This window comes from Mytilus californianus, unplaced genomic scaffold, assembly GCF_021869535.1.
Source record: "Mytilus californianus isolate M0D057914Y unplaced genomic scaffold, xbMytCali1.0.p SCAF_6, whole genome shotgun sequence".
In the NCBI taxonomy this organism is placed as follows: Eukaryota; Metazoa; Mollusca; class Bivalvia; order Mytilida; family Mytilidae; genus Mytilus; species Mytilus californianus.
Genome location: NW_026262712.1, coordinates 88700712 through 88723711, shown reverse-complemented (window position 1 = coordinate 88723711; position 23000 = coordinate 88700712). Strand labels below are relative to the sequence as shown.

The window sequence follows — 23000 nt, the reverse complement described above, 5'->3', positions numbered from 1 at the left end:
TGCTCTACCCAAGGTCTTTCGATAGGACGAACGAACAGAGTCGAGCGGTTACTAAACATGCTTTCGCCTGTGGCTCCGGAAGATGAAACAGACGCAAAATAGGAGAAATGCTATTAGCTATACGAAAACTTGTTTTAAAGGACCATATACTTATACTTATGCTTCGTGGTAAGGAGAGTTTTGATTGAAAATTAAAAATCTTGCCAAGGTAATTAAGTTTGTTTCGGCGGGATATACAAGTACGCATCCACGTCCGGTCAGAATTGGGACGTTGCATCCGATGCCTCGTGAATAGAGAGTGCTACGCTCTCCAAAAATCTCATGTTAAATCCCTTGCCCGTAACAAACTCTGATAAAATAACAAAATAAAGTTTAACTTTTAATTTAACAAAACGTGACAATATATAAGGTCAAAACGATCTGTTTAAATGTAACCATGTACACATAAATATATATGTCTACGGAATTAGTGATTGTTGTACATGTACAAATATCTGTTTTGTGTGATATCTGCTTTTTGGCATTAGTATAGACTCCTCTTAACAAATTAAAACATGTCTTACGTATTGAGTAAATATATGTTATCCATTACATGTCATCAATATGAATATTAATGTTATAAGTGCTGTCACTATGGGCACTAACTAAACTTGTTTCTTTATTTTAGCAGCTAGTGATTATGATGAGGCGCGGATTTAGTCCAACGATATAAGGATATCCTGAAATCAAGCTGAAGAGGTCCCGAAATAGTTGTGGACCTCCAAAAATGATTAAGGAATACTAGTATCCGGAAATTGAATTTTAAGTCCTGAAATATATGATTATGAAGCTTCATGAAAATTAAGTATATCCTGAAATATACAACGACCTCCTAAAATAAAGCAATTCTGACCGATTATTTGTGGAGGTCCTAAACTATTTCAGGATATACTAAAATAGAATCATGTAGGTCCTGAAATATTTCAGGATATACTACAATCGAATGACGGAGGTTCTAAAATATTTCAGGAGGTCCTTGATGATTAATGAATAGCCGGAATTCAGATTATGGAGGTACTGAAATATTTCAGGATCTCCTTAAATGCAATAACTTTGATTAAATCCGCGCCTCATAAATGGTAAATCTCTGTTAGCATATTTCATATAAATAAAAGCGAAAGAACGATAAGTTCACCTTTTGGCCCATTTAATTAGAATATTACAAAGTACTGAAAATCTATAAAATAATATCATCCAGATGTCAACAAGACACAAGGGTGTCACAGTATGCCAAATTATATAGAGTCTTTCCAAAGTCTCGATTTCAGATATTTTCGGTCATATTAGAAGTGAACAACAGCCTCACTAAAAAGATTTTTGCCGCAAAGTTTCTATTGAAAGGGTTTTGAACGTGAAACATCTTTTGAAGTAAGACAGTTGATTTACCCATAAAACTACTAGTCGCAAAAATGCCATTTTGTTCAAATATGTGAATGGTGACATGTAAATGATTTCACAGTGACATCTCAAATGCTATTATATTATCATTATCCTTTATCACTAAAATAAACATAATACTGTAAGATATTTTTGCAATTACAGGACAAAATAATGGATTTTATACCCTTTTCATTTAGATTTCCTCCAAGAACTTAATTTAATTATTAAAAAAAAAAAAAAAAAAAAAACCAACAACAACATTGCTTTCTAAAAAGAGCAGAAATACCATGAGTTTACATAACAATATACTCCTAACGGTGTTCGATCGGTTACTAGCAGAGTAATGTATAAAATAATGTTGTTTATCTTATTCTGTTTATCATTTTAAGATATTTCATTTGCTTTAAACGATCTAATGTCAAAGCTTTTCTGTGGCATCTTCCTGCTTCGGTCAAATCACCTATCAGATAGCACCCAATACCCAGAAGGGTGTAACACTCTGCTTTCATGACGTGATTTCCAATATAGTTATTGCTTTCAATGAATGTTTTCATTTCATTTAAAGCCGCTAAACATTTTTGCGTCTGTTCTAACTTAAGTAAACACGCGAAACGTAAAAATAATGTGTACACAATCGGCGGCTTCTGGATATATCCCTTGTGTTCTACTTCAGGTTTCATTTCACCAGGAATTAAAAACGAGTTACGAGAAAAATCGTTTGGCTCCATTGTATTAGTTATGTATATTGAGTTTAAAAAAAAATCGTGAGTTTGATTCGCTAAATTGTCGACGGTAAACTTATCCTCACTGTAATAAAGTTTCTCTTGTTGACCGTCCTTAAATTTTGATAACACGTAGTCAGTGATTTTTAGTGAAACTGAATATTCACTTACACAATAATAGTATGTAGCTAAAACATTCCACCCTGATATGCCATCACTACGTACTCCCATTAAAACGAAGGGTAACATCTCTTTTAAATGTTGATAATGTAATTTATTACCACAGCGGGTGACATACTGATAGGTAAAACGGGTACCAATATTACGACACAACGTACTGAATAAACACCTGAAAATAAAACGGTCATGATTTCGCTTGAGCAGCCCAAAACTATTAGTTAACACTTGCCAAGGTGTAAGTTTGTTTGTAAGGATGGCTTGACCACATAGAAGCAAAAACCTGACTTCATTAAGCTTGGTAAGATTGTCGGAACATTTGGAATAGTCAGCCATACCCGTTTCATTTAATCCAGGCAAAATGTTTTGTGATATATTTTCATATTGAGGACAACAGAAAAATGCAGACATGAAACTTGAAGAGGTAAGACAAACAGGGTAGTTTTTATACAACTGAACTATTGTTGTTTTTAAATTCCTCCATTCTGGTAAAGTGATTCTTTGTTCAAGCACATTCCTTTCTTTTATAAAATAATGCGGCAAGATATCCTGTTTAACATAGTATTCAAGTCGCTTTAGGCATTCCAAAAACAATTTTTCAAAATTATGCGGTGTCCATTCTGTAACAGCAATTTCTTCTGAAACCCAGAAAACAACTGTCTTTAAAAAATACGAACATAGAAGCTCTTTTAATTTAGGATTTTTTTCATTTACGTCTTTTAAAATTATTTTCAAAAGAACATAAACTAGAAGCTGAGTATGAGTAAATGAATACACAAGCAGTTTTTCAGCGACGCCAAACGCGACTCGCCATTCTATATCTTCAGTTGGTGACAGCTTGTAGCCTATCGGGACAAACCATACCCCACTATCAATAATTTTTTTTTTTAATGCTTCTGATGGCCAACATCGCTGTCTTCTTACCCAATCTTGCGCTTGTTTAATGAAGGATTTGCACTTTAAACCTACAGTACAGTCATGTGTTTCATTGACTGTAGAAACACATGATCCATGTAGAGTGTTAAGAGTACATACCACATTATTTTCGTTTAAAGACAGTAATTTCTGCTTCATTTTACTACTAGAAAGAAAGAATTTATGTCCTATTTTCTTACACCACACATCAGTATATTCGTAACTACTACACAACTCTAACTGTGCAAAACCCGGTCTGGTATCACAAGTCCTCATGACAAATGTATTAGAACCGATATCATTGTTGGACTTTTCAACAATATGTATATCATTAAGTAAGATAACTTTGTCAGTGTCACTGCCCTTCATGTCAAGACCTTCTGCTCTACTTCCACAGAAAAACGGCGTGTGTGTTTTTGTTTTGGTCAAACAATTGTGTGTTATATAATAAGTTCGCCTTGTTCTCACTGTACCTTCGGTTCCCAGTTTGTCACTTAGAAAAATATATAATCGCAATGACCGGTTTTCCATATTTTAGGACCGGATTCTCTGAATAAAAAAAAAATAAAAGTAAGGTCAAATATATATAACATTATATGGAAGCGGGATCAATATACCTGTATTTATACATCAGAACGTACTTCACTGGTTACCGGAATTTGGCACTTCATATCTGAGAAACAGGCTATATATGCCCTCAATTTTAGAATTCATTCACACATTTTTGTATTATTCAAAGTTATCAGTAAATTGTGTGTTCTACAAGTATCACTAGTCCTTCTCCTTTCATCTGATACCTTAATTACTAAAATATATGCTACATAGTTTAAGATTTACCCTTATGCGTAGGAACTATTTTTTAAAAATATGTACTACTTTCCAGTATGTTCTCTTTTGACCGGGCCCGATTAGGTGGTGTAACATCTTACAAAGTCTATCCATATTATTTTTACAAAGACTTCCGCTCAAGCGGGTGCTAGGGGCCGTCTAAAACTTGCAGTGAGGTGAGAGTTTTTTTTTGCTTCGTGTTGAAGGCCTCACTGTGACTTTGAGATGAAGAACAACAATAAAAGCGCTGTTCCTTTGCTTTGTGTGTGTTTTTTTTTTACTGTGCATTAACTGATTTTGTGTCATGAATGGATACCCCATATCCTTTGTTTTTCTATTATAATGTATTCCATAACAGACTCAATGTAAAATACATTATCAGTTTAGAGCAAAATTCAAACTGATTCTACTATTATATTACTCTCAGATTTAAACTGTGGTAAACATGTCACTTCATTTGAAATCTGGTGGATATTTGTTCTTTGGCAATCATACCAGAGCTCCCCTTTTTATATATAGATATCTATGTTTGATTTCACAATTGTATCACATGCAGCATTCAAGATCAGTTCTTTTAATTACAATACTTATATTTCATGTAGGTCATAATGAGTCTTATGCTATCATAACTTCCACGTTTTGCCAAAGAGCAGTGGTCCGTTATATAAACTTATTTAACTAATATCTTAACCGGAAAAGGTGATTCTTCCTAAAATATGTGAAAAGAATCAAATATTTGTTTTGGCGTCATATACAAATTTAAACAACAAAAGACAATATCATGCCGCCATAAAATATCAAAATCAAAATATATCCCTTATATCATATTTGGAATGATAGTAGTGCTAGGTGCTTCGAATAATATTAGCTATTGACCCAAGTTAAAATTTCAATTTGGCGGCTTTTTCCAAGATGGCTGCCATAAGATATCAAAATAAACAAATATCCCTTATCTAAGGTTACAAAGTGTTTTTTTTTGACGCACCTTCAGTATAACTAAGTGCCCTATGATACCAAGTGTATGCCACATTTTTGTACTAAAGCCAAACATTTGTGAGGAAAGTATAGAAAATCGTAACTACGGTACTATTCTTGCAGAACAGTAGTCTACAACGAAGGATCACGTATAGACACTGGCATTATTCCAATATTTAAGCGAGACTAAACTAGAATGAAAACTTCTCGACTCGAACAGTTGTTTTATGATCAATTGGAAGAGGATAATTATAGTATAATCTAAACAAAATTGCAATAATCTCAGGCTTACCATGCCATTAACAAGGCAGTTGCTTGCTTCTGTTTAATGATCAGAAACAAGGCAGTTGCTTGCTTCTGTTTAATGATCAGTTTGGTGTTGCAATTAAACAGGCAACCGCAACAATCTGCTTGTATGACAACGATACGTGAAAAAGGTACACATACAGGTAGTTCAAAAAGACATGATGTAGGCAAAAGTCTTGACCACTGTCATCAAAAACATTAGTTGATAATCGTTTAGGCAAATATTCAGATGCAGTCGAATTATTTCATTGAGGCAAATACGACGCTATCCATTTCGAATTAACTTCTGTTTTCTTCTTCTTCAATACTACATTAAACTCAATTAGAACCATCTCTTAATGTATATAACCCTTCTACTGGATGCTAGGACCAGTAAAGGGGGTACTAAATGACAAAATGTACAGTTTACATTGGTCGATTATGTATGATCCAATTATTCATTTATCTACAGTACTAGAAGATTTCATCTATAAAACATTCAGTATTGAATATGTGGATCCTTCCGCAAATCCTGGTGGGTTCACAGCAACAGCCGTGGACAATATTGACAACATCAACAGTTCAACTACGGCTAAAGTACGAAAGCATTTCAGCATTTTTTTAGTCTTACTTGGCAAATTCGTCATAACCTAATGCTTTGAAATACATGCATTATCCTTATATTATTGGTACTTTAACCAATATATTATGCACCAGCACAACTGTATATAGTATATACTATAGAATAAGATATATCCTTAACACTAACCAAATATAACCATGATTTTCATACTTACATCAATAATACTAGTAACCGTTTTATAAACATGCACTCTGTAAATTGACTAACAAGAAATACATGTATACCAACCTGGTATAATTAGTCAATTGTGCAACTCTATCCTTACGTGGTATACATAAGTTAACAAAATGTATATCAATCTGCAATGACTAATGTTTGAAGAAGAGATCAAATCTGTTACTACGATTAGACATTCCATGGATACAATCCAGTAATGTGTTATTTTTTTTCCGAGACATGTTTCAATTATCACTCTAGATCAATCGTTTTTTGCTTTGCCAAATCGGAGCAGTGGAACTGGGCAAACATATTTCAGCATAATACAAAGAGTAGTTTTGTTTTAAGAATTCATGTAGAAATGGTATCATTGAAAAAGAGGGACGAAAGATACCAGAGGGACAGTCAAACTCATAGATCGAAAACAAACTGACAACACCATGGCCAAAAATAAAAAGACAAACATACACATAATAGTACAGATGACACAACATAGAAAACTAAAGACAAAGCAACACGAACCCCACCAAAAACTGATGAACCTTATGTGATTGGTTAGAAACAGTAATTGAACAAGTGTTCAATCAAGGAAACATAGTACTTCATGAACAGAAGATGTTTTTTAGATACTCTCATGCATCATGAACACTGCATTTCCATGAGGTAACAGTAGGTGTACTTCTCATTCTTATACAAAGATACTGACATAATTTTTACTGAGGAACGAGGGGTGGACAGGGGGGTACCCTTCTCCCACCTCCCACTTTTAGACTCTTTTAGAATCTTTTTTTCTCTCCCACCTATTTTTTTACCATGAGTAGAATGTCTTGTAAAAGGAGAAGGTTGGGCAACCGGATTGATCGTTAATATCGCATAAATACAGCATTTGAACATTGTGTCTTGTCCAGAAATGGCTATAGTAATTAACAAGTTTCAGTCTATCTTATAGGCATGTGAAAGTTTTTGGTGGGGAAATGTGTCGGCCTTTTTTCCCCCATCAAAACTAGGGGTCAACGCAGGTGTTCTAGAAGGGTGTGTAGTGTCTGACCAACTGGTAGCACGCGTGGTGTTACTCATTGCAAGTAGAAAATCGGTGATGATTCGTATTTATTAATCATTGATCCACAATCGAGGAAAAAGAAAAGATTGTGGCAAGGAGAAGTGTAACATATCCATTATCATTTGTGACTCAGATGGTACCTTACGGTCCAACAAATCCTGATGGCGTCTTTGATGAAATTGTCTTGCAAGCAGCATCGATGTATGATGAAAACACAATCCGTAGAATATCGTTTGGACTGCACAGTGCAACTCGATCGAAGAAATAAATATCAGCAGAGCCTTGTCTTGCGGCCATTCTGAAATTTACCGCCATTTTGAAGAAAAATAAAAAATCTGATATAACGTCACGACTGACTAGAAACGTTGGATTACATTTTACATGCTTTTAAAAAAATTGATTTGAACATTATTGGCTTCAATCTATACATGGCTGTGAAATTTGGACTGATTGGCAGCCATCTTGAAAATGACCATTATATTGTATTTTTTAGAGTGGGTCTATAATTCAAATTGACTACCATATATATATCTACAATTGTGCAAAGTGTAAGTTGTGAAAAGTACACCTCATTAGGTGCAGCTAGAGGAACATCACCATCTTAAAAATTGTAGTTGGTTGGTGGTTAAAATAGATGGCAAAGGATTTTAACGCTCCAAATTTATTTAGATTATTCAATCATTTTTTTGGAGTTTTAAACTTTTAAACTTTTTTCGGAAGAAAAATATTATTAAAACGTGCCTCCAACTAACAATTTCACGGGTAATTTCTTAGATAGAAAACCAATGTCGATACATTCAATTACAATGCATGAATTATAGCTAGCAATTATGTTAAAATACACAATATTACAAGAAATTGATTTACAGGAAAGCCATTGAAAAAGTCACACACAATTTAGTGAAAAGATCTAAACTTTACGGTAAAGATTATGCTAATAAAAGTTTTCAATCCTTGTTCTTTGGTCTTTGGTGGATAGTTTTTGTCTCGAATCAGACCACATCTTCTTATTTGTATTTTAAAGTCAATAGGTTTATCAAGGCTTTTGTAGATTTAAAATTTTTGATAAAGGAAAATAAAATCAAACAATTTTTATAAATACTCGAAAATAAAACGTCTGTTTCAAATAAATTGAGATGTACAGCAAACTCAAATCTTATAATAATATTGTTAGTTTTTCGTAAAATTACTTCAGTATAGTAATATTGGCAAGGTTAATGTTATTAGTACCACTGGGTCGATATCACTGCTGGTGGACTGATAGTCCCCGAGAGCCTGTAGCTAGTACTTCGGTACTGACATGAAATTACAGATATTGTTTTATTCCAATTATCTGTCACTGTTATAAAATTTTGAGATCATTTAAAATTAAGGAATATCTCTTCTTCATTCATAGCTCTGATTCCTTGTTCAGATTGACTGTACTTTTTTGTCTTTTTTGGTTTTATCAACTCTCCAATGGTTGTATTAGGTTTTGGATTTTTAAATTGTTTGGCCTCGAGCTTCGTTAATGTTATTACAGTGTCGTGTTTCTACACTTTTTTAAAATATTTTGCCTAAAAAAAATTGTTATACAAATTATCGCTATTTTGTGTTTTTTTCCTTTGTTTATTTTTCGTGATAATTTTTCATATCATGCTACTCGCTTGATATTATACAATATTGACTTTTGATAAGGTTCTTGCAATGATTTATCAACCCCAGAGATATGATATTCATCGAGGCCAATGACCGAGGGTGAATATCATATTTCTGGCGTTGATAAATCATTGTATCAACTGAAATCAACAATTGTTATATTTATGACTTTTTATCCTTCTCCAATTTTCTAGTATTTGCTCAAGATACTTTTAAGACTGCTCACTGTTTTTATAATAAATATATCATCTGCTTTTGAAGTTACTAATCTTTATATTTTATTAAGTTGAAATATTCAATAAATTTTACACCGAAAACAAGAAGAAGAGAAAAAATACACCGAAAACAAGAAGAAGAAAAAACCGGGAACTTACACGAGGTCATAAACCTACGTTATTGACGTTGCCTTGGAATATCTATAATTAGGTAGACGGACGCTGTTCCAAATTTTATATTAACCTCTCTTGATTTTTGCCGCGGTGAATATAATGATTTATCAAAGAGGATTTCCTATGCTTTTACACTGTGTCTAAACTACCCCGGCAAAAAATGTTTGGACTCGATGGTATCTAATATCCGGCACGGTGACGGAATAACAATAGACAGAGAAAAGGTAGTTTTCTGTTTATTTATTTGTTATTCTTATGATATCGAAGAATATATATATATATATATATATATATAACTATTTTCTATTGTGAGACGTAATATTTTCTACAACCGTTCTAGATTAACAGAGAAATAAGTAAAAATGCACGTCAAAATGACGAATTGAGTGAACCTTGTCTCGAATTTGTTTAATTTCTCCTCAAATTGTTCAGATGGTACGGAAAGAAAGGTACGGAAAGAAAGATATTGACATGGAGATTGCAAAACTAGTCACTTTGAGCACCTCAATCCTTGTATTTCTGCGTATGGAACGAAAGAAATAGGGCATGTCAAAATGGAAGCACCCGGTTTTGTCAATGTTGTTTACTAGACAACGACCCGGTTTTGTCTATGTATAGAACCCGGTTTTGTTTATTTTATGAAAAACAACGTTAACACTGGTTCACTGAAACAAAAAATAAATTTACAAATGGCTGATCATGTGGGTTTTCAAACCAGATACCTCAATAAAGCGCGTGGTCAAGTTTAATTAAATCATTAAAGAGGAGAAGATTTTTGTAAGATAATTGGCAAAAACGCAAAGAAATGGTAAAAATCGTAATTAAAGGTCAATAATTCTTACAAGGATATCGACCAAGTCGACTTATTCGTATATATTGTCTTGCTGATCATTTTTGCTATATAACTTTTATATAGAGATATTAGACAGAAATGGAAAAAAGGAGAAATTCGTCATTCAAGGACATTAACTTCTATTAGAATTCGTGTGAGAGTTTTGATGTGTATGGACAAAATGTAGAACTCAACATTATGAACATATCTGCCCCTGTTAAATTTTCTCTTTCTATAGCTGTTTTCAAATAATAGACAAAATTTGCATCCCCCTATGTTCTATTTTAAGCCATGTCGGCCATCTTTGTTGACAAGCGGGGTCATCAAAAAATTTTTAAACTAGATACCCCAATGATGATGAAAAACTGTTAAACATAAGTTCGTTGGACTTTTTAAAACCGACATAAGGTTGTGGATAAGGTTTGTTAAATGTATTTTAGCCCAATATTTTCAGAGGAGAAGATTATGTAAAAAATTAACGGAGACGACGGACGACGGGGGCCAAGTGATGAAAAAAGCTCACTTTTCCCATGGGGTCAGGTAAGCTAAAACCAACCAAGAATTCCAAACAAGATTGCACCGTTCTTGAATTAAAAAAAAAGTCTAACATTTCATAATTAAGGCTTACACGAACGAGATAAACTTATCAGACATGGCAAAACAACTTCAATTGCGGTTTTTTTTAAACAAAAATAAATACTACATATTATTTATACAGGAGTGACTGTACGCACTGACATTTCGCGACTGCTGGAATGATTGTTATCGAATTTATTTTGAAGGTCTGTAAGATAAATAATTTAATAAAAATATCTCATAAAATTAACATTGTTCATGGAACCATAAAAAAATTCAAGGTCTGATGAAACCTGCCAGACGGACATGAACACAATCATTAAAACCAAACAAACAAAACTGAACATTTACCAATTAATCAAGAAAATAAGTTCAAGGTCACTTGAATAGTCATGTGTAGGAAATCGATGATCCATGAAAATGAGGTCAAGGGCAATGAACATATGACAGATAGAAACATTGTTACATAAAAGATCTGTGTGGAGGTATGTTTCAGTCAAGCCTTCTAACTTCTGACATATGAAGCTTCATACAAATAGTTCAAGCCGCCACGAATTTACATCCCTTGGTCTCGCATTCCGACAATTCCAAAATATCAATGTGAATTTTTAGAATAAACATGATAATCCTACTCACATACATCCAATTTAGCGGGTGTCCCTGCTTGCTTATAAAATTTTAAGTTGGTATACGATTTAGTTTTATAACATTAGTGGCGAATCAAGGCCCCCACCTTTGATGGCCCAAAAAAATTAAATTTTTTTTACGATTTTTTTAAGCATAATTCGTCCAAAACATTGTTCTCTTAGCTACGCTCTGCGGTATGTAAGCTGTTTGAATTACGCCCACTTTGAAAAAACCTGAATACGTCCCTATATATTGTCAATAATATATTGACCAACGTCAATGTACGATAATCATAACACAATGGAGAGATAACAGAACCGTTTATTTATACAACTATTAATAAACTAATCATTATTGCATTTTCTCGATGGCCTGAGACTATTATACTAATTTATACTTAGTATTATAGTTACAATTAGGGATAGATAGATTTGATTTTTAATGCATGATTATTGTAATCCTTTTCTCACCATAAACATTCATTTTCCTTGGCGATTCTGCAAGCATATATACATTTGTCTGATTATCATGCCTTATAATGAACATTTAGCCTTAAGAAGATTTATTTTAAACGATCATAGGAAATATTACACCCCTAGGTAGGACTACTTATAAAGATAACCATCCTGTTGTGCAAGTAAATCACATATCAAATGTGCGTCCTTCAAATTTTAAGACCATAAACTCTAATTTTAAGTTTAAACACTAAAATTTACATAATTCATATAAAAAAAAACGTGTAGAGAGCTTAAAACTCAATTTGCGGTTAAACCTTCATTTCATTCTATTTTGCAGTTAGAGTTTTTGGTTTTTTTTTAATGCAAAGCAAAATTATAATTATTTTTGTTGACAATAAAGTAGGAATTTAAGTGTTTACAGATTCAAATAAGTAACAGGTTGTCCTCTGTAAGAAATCGTTTTCCAACCAGCCACCAAACTCCTTTTAGTTGCTGAAGTTCAATTATGTTATGCGATTATGCATTTTTTTTTCTTTGACAAAACCGGGTTCTGCCTTGTGAAATCTAGGACAAAACCGGGTTGTACACATTGACAAAACCGGGTGCTTCCATTTTGACATGACCCATTTCTTTCGTTCCATACTCAGAAATACAAGTATTGAGGTGCTCAAAATTAAGTAACTAGTTTTGCAATCTCCATGTCAATATCTTTCTTTCCGTACCTTTCTTTCCGTACCATCTGAACAATTTAAGAAGAAATTAAACAAATTCGAGACAAGGTTCACTCAATTCGTCATTTTGACGTGCATTTTTACTTATTTCTCTGTTAATCTAGAACGGTTGTAGAAAATATTACATCTCACAATAGAAAATAGTTTTATATATATATAAATATTCTTCGATATCATAACAATAACAAATAAATAAACAGAAAACTACATTTTCTCTGTCTATTGATGTTCCGTCACCGCGCCGGATATTAGATACCATCGAGTCCAAACATTTTTTGCCGGGGTAGTTTAGGCCTATGAGAAAACAGAAAATTTATAGTCATATAATAAAGAAAATAATCGTCAGATACTAAGGGAACACGTGACGTTGTCAATGTAAACATTAACGACGTCATAGGCAAAAAAGCGAAAAACAAATTATCAATGATCTTTCAAACTCGAGGATGTTTCGCGGCCACATCTCATCTCAGGGCTATCGTCCTTCGATGAGATTATAGCTGAGAAACACCCTCTCGTTTGAAAAACCATCGGTAATCAGTAACATTTTACATATAATAACTTTTGCGCAAGATTCGAATTTAATCTATGAGCAATTTTAGCAAATCATGCAATTGCAGAATAAGGAAATATCAAATATTTCCAAAATCACTTCATTGGTGTAGATTAATCCTCATTTAGATGAGGCAAACGATAGGACATTTTTTAACAATCTGATTAGAATACATGTCCTGTCTCTATGCTTCGTTTACATTGCGGGATCTGTATTTTGATCAGGTTGAGTTTTAAGCTGAATGAAAATTTACTCATCATAGATACCAGGCCTTGCGGTCATAAAACTTTCGAGCACGATTATTGTACTCAGACTCAGAAATCAACCAATCAAAATACTGGATTTGGTGTTTCAAGCACAAATTTTGTACTCCGAGTACTGAGTAAAGTTTTATGACCGAGGGCCAGACTTACGATTTTGTACTCCAGACGCGCGTTTCGTCTACAAAAGACTCATCAGTGAAAGCAAGAAAAGCACATCTTCAGTGAAAACACGCGTCTCCAAATGGACTGAGTCACTTGAATCCGTAACGCTTAAGACTTACAAAATTTGTATTCATTTCATAATTATAGTTTGATTTGCAAATGAGAAAAACATTTTTTTAAGTATCTTTTTAATCAAACAGATTTTAGCACTCTACACCTATTTAGATCCTTCAATCATACTTTTACTCATTTTTGATATTTTCAACCTTTGTTAGATTTTCTTCACACATTAGAACCGTTCCTCAAGGTAACATGCACTATTCCATGGGTAATATCATAGTTAGAAGACCAATGTTGATACTTTTAATTGCAAATTTAAATTTTTACACAATGCTGGCAATTATGAGGAAGATATATCATATTTCAAAAAGTTGATTTCCATGAAAGATATTGAATTTGTCATGTCTAATGATTCAAATTAGCTTACTATTCTATGTCATGTAGTTTTTCCGTCTTTTTCTTCTGTCTTTGGGTGGATAGTTGTTGTCTCGTTTGGAATCGTTACATGTGCTTGTATGAATAAAAGGGTTGCTTTCATTTTAAATAGTCAAAAGATTTAAGATTTAATTTAACTAGTCTTTTGTCGTTTTTTACATTTTGAAATAGGAATTAAATCTATCTTTACTTTAAAATTACAAAATATTTTGTTTGTTTGTTGAATAAATCAAACTCCAATCATGTAACTTTATTGTCAGTTTATTTATAATTACTTCAGACACTTACCTTATTGTAACGTTATCATGTGTAAGGAAATTGACTTAAGCATTGTCATACTTGTAAAACGGACACACATGATTATTTCATTTGTCTTATCTATAAAAAAAGTCCAAACTATGTCATTGTTTACAAGTAATGTTCTCAGCTAACCTTTTAACAAACTAACTTACTTTGAGTTACTGAAATGTTGTCAGACAGCTCCTATTGTGTTTTTCGTCAAATTCCAGGCCCTTGTTTACTAATATTACACAGGAAAATATATCATTCTTTATTATACATGTTTATAATTTCCGCAAGCAATAGAAAGCCACTCTCCACTGATATAAAACGACGCCAGTGTTAAAACCTCTATTTATATTCATTTCAGTTTATAAACTTCTACGAAACAGGTAAATATTTTTATTGGAAAATCCAGTTTGCACAAGGAAATTTTATCATATGTTTTTTTTTAATCAATCCGGTGTACTATTTGATTTCGATACAAATGTAACTTTTCGTCTTTCATATTGAAGCATGCAACGATTCAAATTATGATTTGTTATTTTTATTTCGTTATCATCGATTTATCAGATTTGAACATTAGTAAACTACTATTGCGTAAATTGAACAAGGAAAGCAAATTTTGAAATCAGGGTAAAGCATTTTTTAAATACTACAGGAAGCTACTAGAGTGATGAGCTGTTGGATGAAATCTTCCGTTTAAGAAAACAAAACAATAAGACAACAAATCACGAGGTCTCACCATAAATAATGGAAATTGGCAGTACTTGTGATAAACCTTTTAGAATTGAACATCGTCAGATAATCGGTAGAACGACTATTAACTGAATAATTTAATAAATCACGTCTGAATCCCTTGATGTTGAACGATGTCAGATTTCCCCCTAATATTCGGCTTTCAGCGTTCCTGATGAAGGTCAGACCAGAAAAGCGATTTGGACGCATGAAAATTATAATTAAAGTGGTGTTTCATTTTTCACAGCATTGTATCGATACCACTGCTGGTGGACTATCAGTCCCCGAGGGTATCATCATCTCAGTACTTTGGTATTGACATAATTTATAATAAACCTTTCTAAAATTGTCTGTTCATAAATTAAAAAAAAATGTGAATAAACTAAGGTTTCAACTCCGTCGGGCAAAGTTGAACTTAGATAGATTTGGATATTATTTTTAGGTGCTTTTTGGTCATAAAGCTCTTTAACTATCTCGGTTGTTATACATCCTTGGCTTTCAATTATTCGGCTTTGAGCGTTACTAAGGAAGGTAAATCCAGAAAAACGCTTTGGACGCATGAAATTAATAAAGTGTTGTTTTTATTTAAAAGAAAACATGCAAAAGGGAATATTTTAGTGATACAGAAATTTATAATCCAAGAGTGGTGATGTTAGGATCAATATTTACGAAGGATGTGCTTCTATAAACGATCATCGAAGACCTTTCAACCCAGTGTCAGTAATTACCGCGCCATTTGACAATTTTAAGGTGCTTATGTTAGCAATCATATCCTTCACATACTAGACAACACAGGTCATCTACTGACCATCTACTTTTTACCGCCGACATAGATATTTTATTTCCAAGATCTCTAGCCATCACTAGGGAAAGACCATCAGCAGTATATAAAGGATGCTATTCTATATATGGAGAAAGTTCTGACATGGGAAAGTTTTCCAACAGTTTTTGGCATGTTAATAAGTTTATTAATTTTATTATTTCTGCAATATCAGGATCAAATAATGGCTTTTATTACACCTTTTCGGTTTGATGTCCTCTTCTCTGCATTTTTTTAATAGCTCAACTGTTGAAAACACAAAACTATAAACAAAAACATTGCTAGCAAGAGTAGAAATACCATAAGTGTACATGCCCATATATTCCTAAGGGTTTGATTGGATACAGCCAGTTACAAGTGCGACAAATTTACTCGTTGATCCGAAATTCTATCTCAATCCGCTAAGGGTGGAGATGTGTTGAATGGATCGTAACCCTTGCCTAGCGAAGATGCGATCATGTATAGTTCAATATTTTGTTTTCATTTCATATTCTTTTCGTATATTGTCTATCATTTTTAGATATTTAAACTGCTTAGAACCGTTCAATGCCAAAGCTTTTTTGTGACAATTTCCTGCTTCTGTCAAATCACCTTTCAGATAACACGCAATACCAAGAAGGGTGTAACATTCTGCTTTCAAGATGTGATTACCAATATATTTATCGGTTTTAATGAATACTTTTATATCATTTAAAGACTCTGAACATTTTTGAGTGTGCTTTAACTTTAGTAAACACATGAAACGTAAAAATAAAGCATACACAATCGGAGGTTTCTGGATATATCCTTTGTATGCTACTTCATGTTTCATTTCATCGGGAATTAAAAACGAGTTACGTTTAAAATCGTTCGTCTCCATTGTATTAGATATGTAAATTGTGCTTAAATCAACATCATGACATAGACGTGGTAAATAGTCGACAGTAAACTTATCCTCAGTGTAATAAAGTTTCTCTTGTTTATCATCCTTAAATTTTGATAACACGTAGTCAGTGATTTTTAGTGAACCTGAATATTCACTAACACAATAATAGTATGTAGCTAAAACATTCCATCCTGATACGCCATCACTACGTACTCCCATTATAACAAAGGGTAACATCTCTTTTAAATGTTGGTAATGTAGTTTATTACCACCCTGAGTGACATACTGACAGGTAATCCCTGTACTGATATTACGACACAACGTACTGAATACACAACTGAATATAAACCGATCGTGTTTTCGTTTGAGCAGATCTAAACTATTAACCAACACCTGTCTAGGTGTAAGTATGTTTGTAAGGGTGGGCTGACCTCACATAAGCATAAATCTCAGTTCATTAAGCTTGGTAAGATTGGCAAAACATTTAGAACAGTCTACCATGTCCGTTTCACTAAATGCAGGCAAAATGTTTTGTGATATATTTACATATAGAGGCGCAAGGAAAAAAACAGACATAAAACGTGACGAAGCAAGACATGCAGGGCAATTTTTATACAACTGAATTATTGATATTTTCAAATTCCTCCATTCTGGTAAAGTGATTCTATGTTCAAGCACATTCCTTTCAGTTATAAAATAATGCGGCAAGATATCGTGTTTTACATAGTATTCAAGTCGTTTTAAGCATTCTAGAAAGCAATTCATAAAATTATGCGGTGTCCATTCTGTAACATCAATTTCTTCTGATATCCAGAAAACAACGGTCTTTAAAAAATACGAACATAAAAGCTTTTTAAGTTTCAGATTTTTTTCGATTACGTCTTTTAATATTATTTTTAAAAGTGCATAAACCAGAAGCTGAGTATGAGTAAAAGAAAACACAAGAAGTATTTCAGCTACCGTGAACGCGGCTCGCCATTCTATATCTTCATTTTGCGATAGCTTGTAGCCTATCGGGACAAACCATACTCCACTATTAACAATTTTGTTTTTTAGTGCTTCCGTTGGCAACATCGTTTTCTTCTTACCCATTCCTGCGCTTGTTGAATGAAGGATTTGCACTTTATACCCACAGTAAAGTCATGTGTTTTATTATTTGTAGACATGCATGGCCCATGTAGACGGTCAATGGTGCATACAGCACTATCTCTGTTAAGATTAAGTAACTTCTGCATTAGTTTTCTACTAGAAAGAACAAAATTTATTCCTATTTTTTTGCACCAAACATCTGTATATTCATAACTACTGCACAACCCTAACTGTGCAAAGCCGGGTCTGGTATCACAAGTCCTCATGACAAATGTATTAGAACCGATATTATTATTATTGTGGTGTTCAACAATGTGTATATGATTAAATAAGGTAACTATGTCCGTGTCACTGCCCTTCATGTCAAGACCTTCTCCTTTACTTCCACAAGTGACCTGTCTGTGCGTTTCTGTTTTACTCAAATAATTGTGTGTTATATAATTAGTCCGCCGTGCTCTCACCGTATCTTCGGTTCCAAGTTTGTTGCTTAGAAAATTATATAATCGCAAGGAAACGTTTTCCATATTTTTGGATTCTGTGGCTGAAAACGAAATTAAATTAAGGTAAAATATATATTCCTTTACATAATCAAAGATTAAAACATAACACTAATAATTAGTTTTAGAGCAAAATTTGCTTTTACGTGTAATGAGAAGTATCACATTTAAAAAGCGGTGTAAAACAGTATCTCTACTTGTGACTGCAGAAATGTTTCCAAACAGCTGCCAAAATCATTTTGGTGTTGTCAAAATCAATTCTTTTAATTACAACATATACTGTTTTCTGGTGAAAATAAACCATTTGATATTATGAATTCCACAAATTGCTTTTTTTATTGAGCATTAGAATATCATCAACAAAGCTAAAAGTTAATGTACAATCCAAAAAATCTATCTCCATATATACTGTATAATAGATAGCCTATATAAGAAAAGACCATGTTTTGCTATGATATTTAATAGAATAATTATGACATTATATACTAAATCTACTAAAATCTTTCGTCGGCGATTTTTTTAAGTCTAGAATAACTTGAATTTTTAGAATTTCCAGGTGTTATCTAGTACGTACGATTTGAAGTTTACGATCCGCGATAAATCATTTGACAGATATTGTTGTATATCATATCGTATGAAAATCAGTAAACATTTTGAAGCACATGCAACTATCGATACACTGTCGTATACAACGGGTGAATATGTCGGTTTTAAATATTCATACTGTTGATTATGTTTTCCCTCTATTTTATAATAACCATAATTATTAAATGCATTATAAATATTTTTTTATTGTAAATATAAGGTTTGAATGCATATTTTGTAAGTTTTTTTTAAAGCTTACAAGGCGGAATCTGTATTATAAAAAGATTGAGTTTTAAGTTATATGAAAGCAAGAGTTGCACATATTAAGTGAAAACCCGATTCTGCATATAGACTATAGTCCCTTGAATTCATATCGCTTAAAACTTACAAAATGTGTATTAATTTCATGATTATAGTGCGATTTGCAAATGAAAAGGACGACAAGTTCTACTAAGGATTTTCTACCCCAGGAATAGACTATCTTAGCTGTATTTGGCAAAACCATTCGGCATTTTGGGTCCTCAATGCTCTGCAACTTTGTACTTTATTTGGATTTATAACTTTTATGATTCGAACGTCATTAATGAGTCTTTTGTAGATGAAAAGCACGTCTGGCGTACAAAATTACAAGCCTGGTATCTTTTTTTTTAATCAAAAAAGATATCAAAAAAAATATAATTGAGTATGCCTTTGAATTGTGCTTCCATTTTACATCTAGTATTTTAGTATTTCCTATAACAAATATATCTCCAGCCATTTTGATGACTGATGGGTAATCTAAGGGCCTAGCAACGTGATTTTCAAATATTTTGCAACGGAAATAAAGGACTACCGAACATAATTTATTTATTTTTAAGCAGCACAATATGGAATACACGTGTTGCCATTTATTCATTAAACTACGCATATGCAAAAAGACAATCATCCATCAATGGATTGGGGAAAAAATAGGTTTACAGCGTACAAATTTTCCTTAATTTTTATCACAAGCAGGAGTGAATCCGCATATGCAACAGTGGGAATGTTACCAGTGCTATTTCTTAAGTATATTACATTTTTGTCAATTTCCTATATATAAATATTTTTAAAACAGGTGCTCCTTTGCCAACTTTGGTTCTGCCACTAGGAGGTTTAATAAACAGTCACATAAAAAGTTATAGCTTTAAAAGATAAGTTAAAATTAAATAGATGTTTAACATAAAATTGCGTAGACCTCATCATTTCCCGCTCAGTTACCATTGGTATATATATGAAAAGTCATTTGATTTCAGCTTCATGGTTGTATCATTATAAAATCTAAAAAAGAAAAACAGGCCTTGCTTTAATTAACAACTCACCAATTAACTCTGAATTGATAATGTCAAAGTATGTCTTGCGCGAAAACTATCTAGCCTTAATTTAAGACAGACACCACTCTACATAATTTTATTCTTCATTATGCTTTTGATAGAAATTGATGGCTACATTAATTTTAGATTTTGAAAACAAAAAAGGTAGAAACGCCGTTTTAGAAATATAACTGATTTAAGATTGAATATCGAAATGTTTTTTTTTAAAGAAGTTGAACAATCCTTACAGTATCATTGATTTCACTGGTATATGAATTAAACACAAGGGTCCGATACATTATGGAATACAAAGATCGATCAAGTAAGTTTGTCAACGATGTATGAGTTAATGTTACTGTTGCTTTCAACTTCCTGGATTTTGCACATCGATTCCTACAACGCAGGGTTAGTGAAAAGCTTATAAATAATAAAATGTTTCATATTTCCTACAATTTATATTATTTATAACATCGATGTGACTTAGCAGGATATTTTAACTGTATCTTATTGAGTTTCTATTTCACGTTAATGTCTGTTTATGCATATAAAATAATTATGATATAATTTGATTTACGTTTGCCATGCACGAACCAGAAATCCCATTAGAGCCCAAGCCTACCACGTTCAGAGAGAAGAAATATTTCAACGCAAAATATGGACAATAGAGAACAATGAAAAGTAAACAAAAGGAGACGAAAAAAAAATTAAAAACCCGTAGAAACAAATACTCCTCGTTAGAGTCACTGAAATAAAAAAGTAGGTTGAAATTTGTATTGTTTTAGTACATTCAGATGTGAGCATTTAACATATGTCATGTACTATCTGAGGTTTCGGTTTTCTGATAGATTTCAGTTTTCTTATCGGTTTCGGTTTCGACTTCGGTTTCCGCTTATTGTGAAGACGTCTAATAATGACAATCTTATCATTTGATCAATCTTGTGAGAAATAGTGCGTTTGACATTTTGAATACATAAATTTCTACAATAATAGTGTTTCATAATATGTTCACTGTATATAAACTGATATTGAATCATGAATAGACTGCATCTGTATTTATTGTAAATGATTGCAAGTTCCATGACAAAGTTAGATTGCTCATCATTATTCCCCTAAGATATACAAAAATTCTTGAATATAGCGATTAAATTATATATAAAATGGATAATAGGAATAACAAAAATATATTGGATAGTACAACAGAATAAAACCAATCACCAACACTTGACTCCTCCGATTAAAACATAAACTTTAAGACAAAGACAAACAACAACAACAAAAAACCACGGTCATTAAAAAGCCCAGCTTGGTACAGGCACAAAATGAGACAGGTTTAAACTAGTTTTGCGTGAGCGTGAGAACAAACCTCCCTCTGTGTCACAATAAAACAACTAACCCATTCCAGAAACAAAGAGAATGACTTCTGACAAGAATAAGGAAATAAAGACGGCGCATAATGTGAAAAGCACGGTAAACGAGTTTCCAGATACTACAGGAAGCTAGCTAAGGTATCCACAGCTGTTAGTTGAATACTGCTGCTCAAGAAAACATAATACTTACAGAATAAACGTCGGTAATTTTTTTCTAAGTATTCAATAGACTGTGGTATCTGTAAATCTATGAACGTATCTTTTGTGTTTATATCTAAAACAGGAAAGTTGGTCAATGGCAAAGTTAGATAACATATGTTTGGATTTTAACTCATTAACCTGATTCAATCACATTTTTGCATTCTCAATATTTTCGACCCCTTTCAAAACTTTTTTCGCACTAAGACCTTGTTTTCAGCTGATATGCACAATTCCACTGGTAATGCCATAGTTAGAAATTAATTTGTACATAATGCTACCTATTATGAGGAAGATATAAATCATTTAAAAAAATTCATTTCCAGGAAAAGCTATTGAAACGATATAGTGGAACTATTTAAGTTGTCTAACTATACGGTAATCTGCAGTTTTTGTATCCTTGTTCTTTGTCTTTGATGGATAGTTTGTGTCTCAGTGGAAATCGTTCCACGTTTTTTCTGAAATTAATTTATGAATAATAGGATTGTTTTAAGTACAAATAGTCTTAAGATATAATTAAACTAGTCTTTTGTCGATTTTATAATTTTTAAATAAGAAAAAAATCCATCTTAATTTGTAAATACTAGAATCTATTTTTTTCTAAATGAATCCAACTCCAATCATGTAAGGGTATCGTCAATTAATCTTAGGATTACTTCAGACACTTACCGTATTGTTATCTTCCGGACGCTTTCAAGTAACACCCAATCTTTTTGAAACCAAATCAAAATAAGATCGTCACGGAAAATGTCCTAATTTATTGAAATATTTTAGAGATCATTCTCAAAAGTATCTTCACCAAACGTTAGGTGAGTTTGCTTGCAAGGAAATTGACTTATGCCTTGTCATCCTGAAGGTAAAACTGACACATGATTATTTCATTAATTTCCTATCAAATATATACAAAAAGTCTAAACCTTGTCATTCTTTACAAGCGTGAGTGTAATTATAATGTTCGCAGCAAACCTCCTAACAAACTAACCAATCCTTGGTTGAGTGAACTATAGTTAGACAGCTCCAGTTATGTTGCTCATGAAATTCCAGGTCCTTAGTTACTAATATGACACACAAAAACATGCCATCTTTATTTATACATGTTTATGATTTTCTCAAACAATAGTAAGCCACTCCTTTATTGCAATAAAACAACGCCAGTGTTTAAGTATTTCTGCAAAACAGGTAAATATATTTTTTTTTCGTGGAATATCCAGTTAGCAAAAGAAAATTATATCATATGTTTTTTTTTTAATCATTTCATGCGTACTATATCGATTACTCTACATATATAATGTTTCGTCTTTCAGATTGAAGCATGCAACGTTTCAAATTTTCT

General features: G+C 32.6%; 1 protein-coding gene across 4 annotated transcripts; it reads right to left on the bottom strand.

Annotated features, from left to right (window-relative positions):
* Positions 1 to 366: 366 nt before the first annotated feature.
* Positions 367 to 22830, bottom strand: LOC127704630 (uncharacterized). 4 transcript variants are annotated; one of them, XM_052208756.1, is made up of 5 exons: positions 22337 to 22830; positions 21660 to 21743; positions 19988 to 20070; positions 14354 to 18233; positions 367 to 3782 (listed from the first exon to the last, which is right to left on the bottom strand). In XM_052208756.1, exon 5 carries the CDS (start codon positions 3762 to 3764, stop codon positions 1782 to 1784), a length of 1983 nt encoding a protein of 660 aa, XP_052064716.1. In that variant the 5' UTR covers positions 3765 to 3782; positions 14354 to 18233; positions 19988 to 20070; positions 21660 to 21743; positions 22337 to 22830; the 3' UTR covers positions 367 to 1781. The 4 variants fall into 4 exon arrangements, with proteins under 4 accessions (XP_052064716.1, XP_052064713.1, XP_052064714.1 ...); XM_052208753.1 differs by having other exon boundaries at positions 367 to 3283; positions 17733 to 18233; XM_052208754.1 differs by lacking the exon at positions 19988 to 20070 and having other exon boundaries at positions 367 to 3283; positions 17733 to 18233.
* Positions 22831 to 23000: the final 170 nt, after the last annotated feature.

Coding starts and splice junctions, on each gene's coding strand:
- LOC127704630 (XM_052208753.1), bottom strand. CDS start 18,216: ATGGAAAACGTTTCCTTGCGATTATATAATTTTCTAAGCAACAAACTT. Junction 3,284..17,732: donor AACACATGACTTTACTGTGG/GTATAAAGTGCA, acceptor ACTGTACTGTAG/GTTTAAAGTGCAAATCCTTC.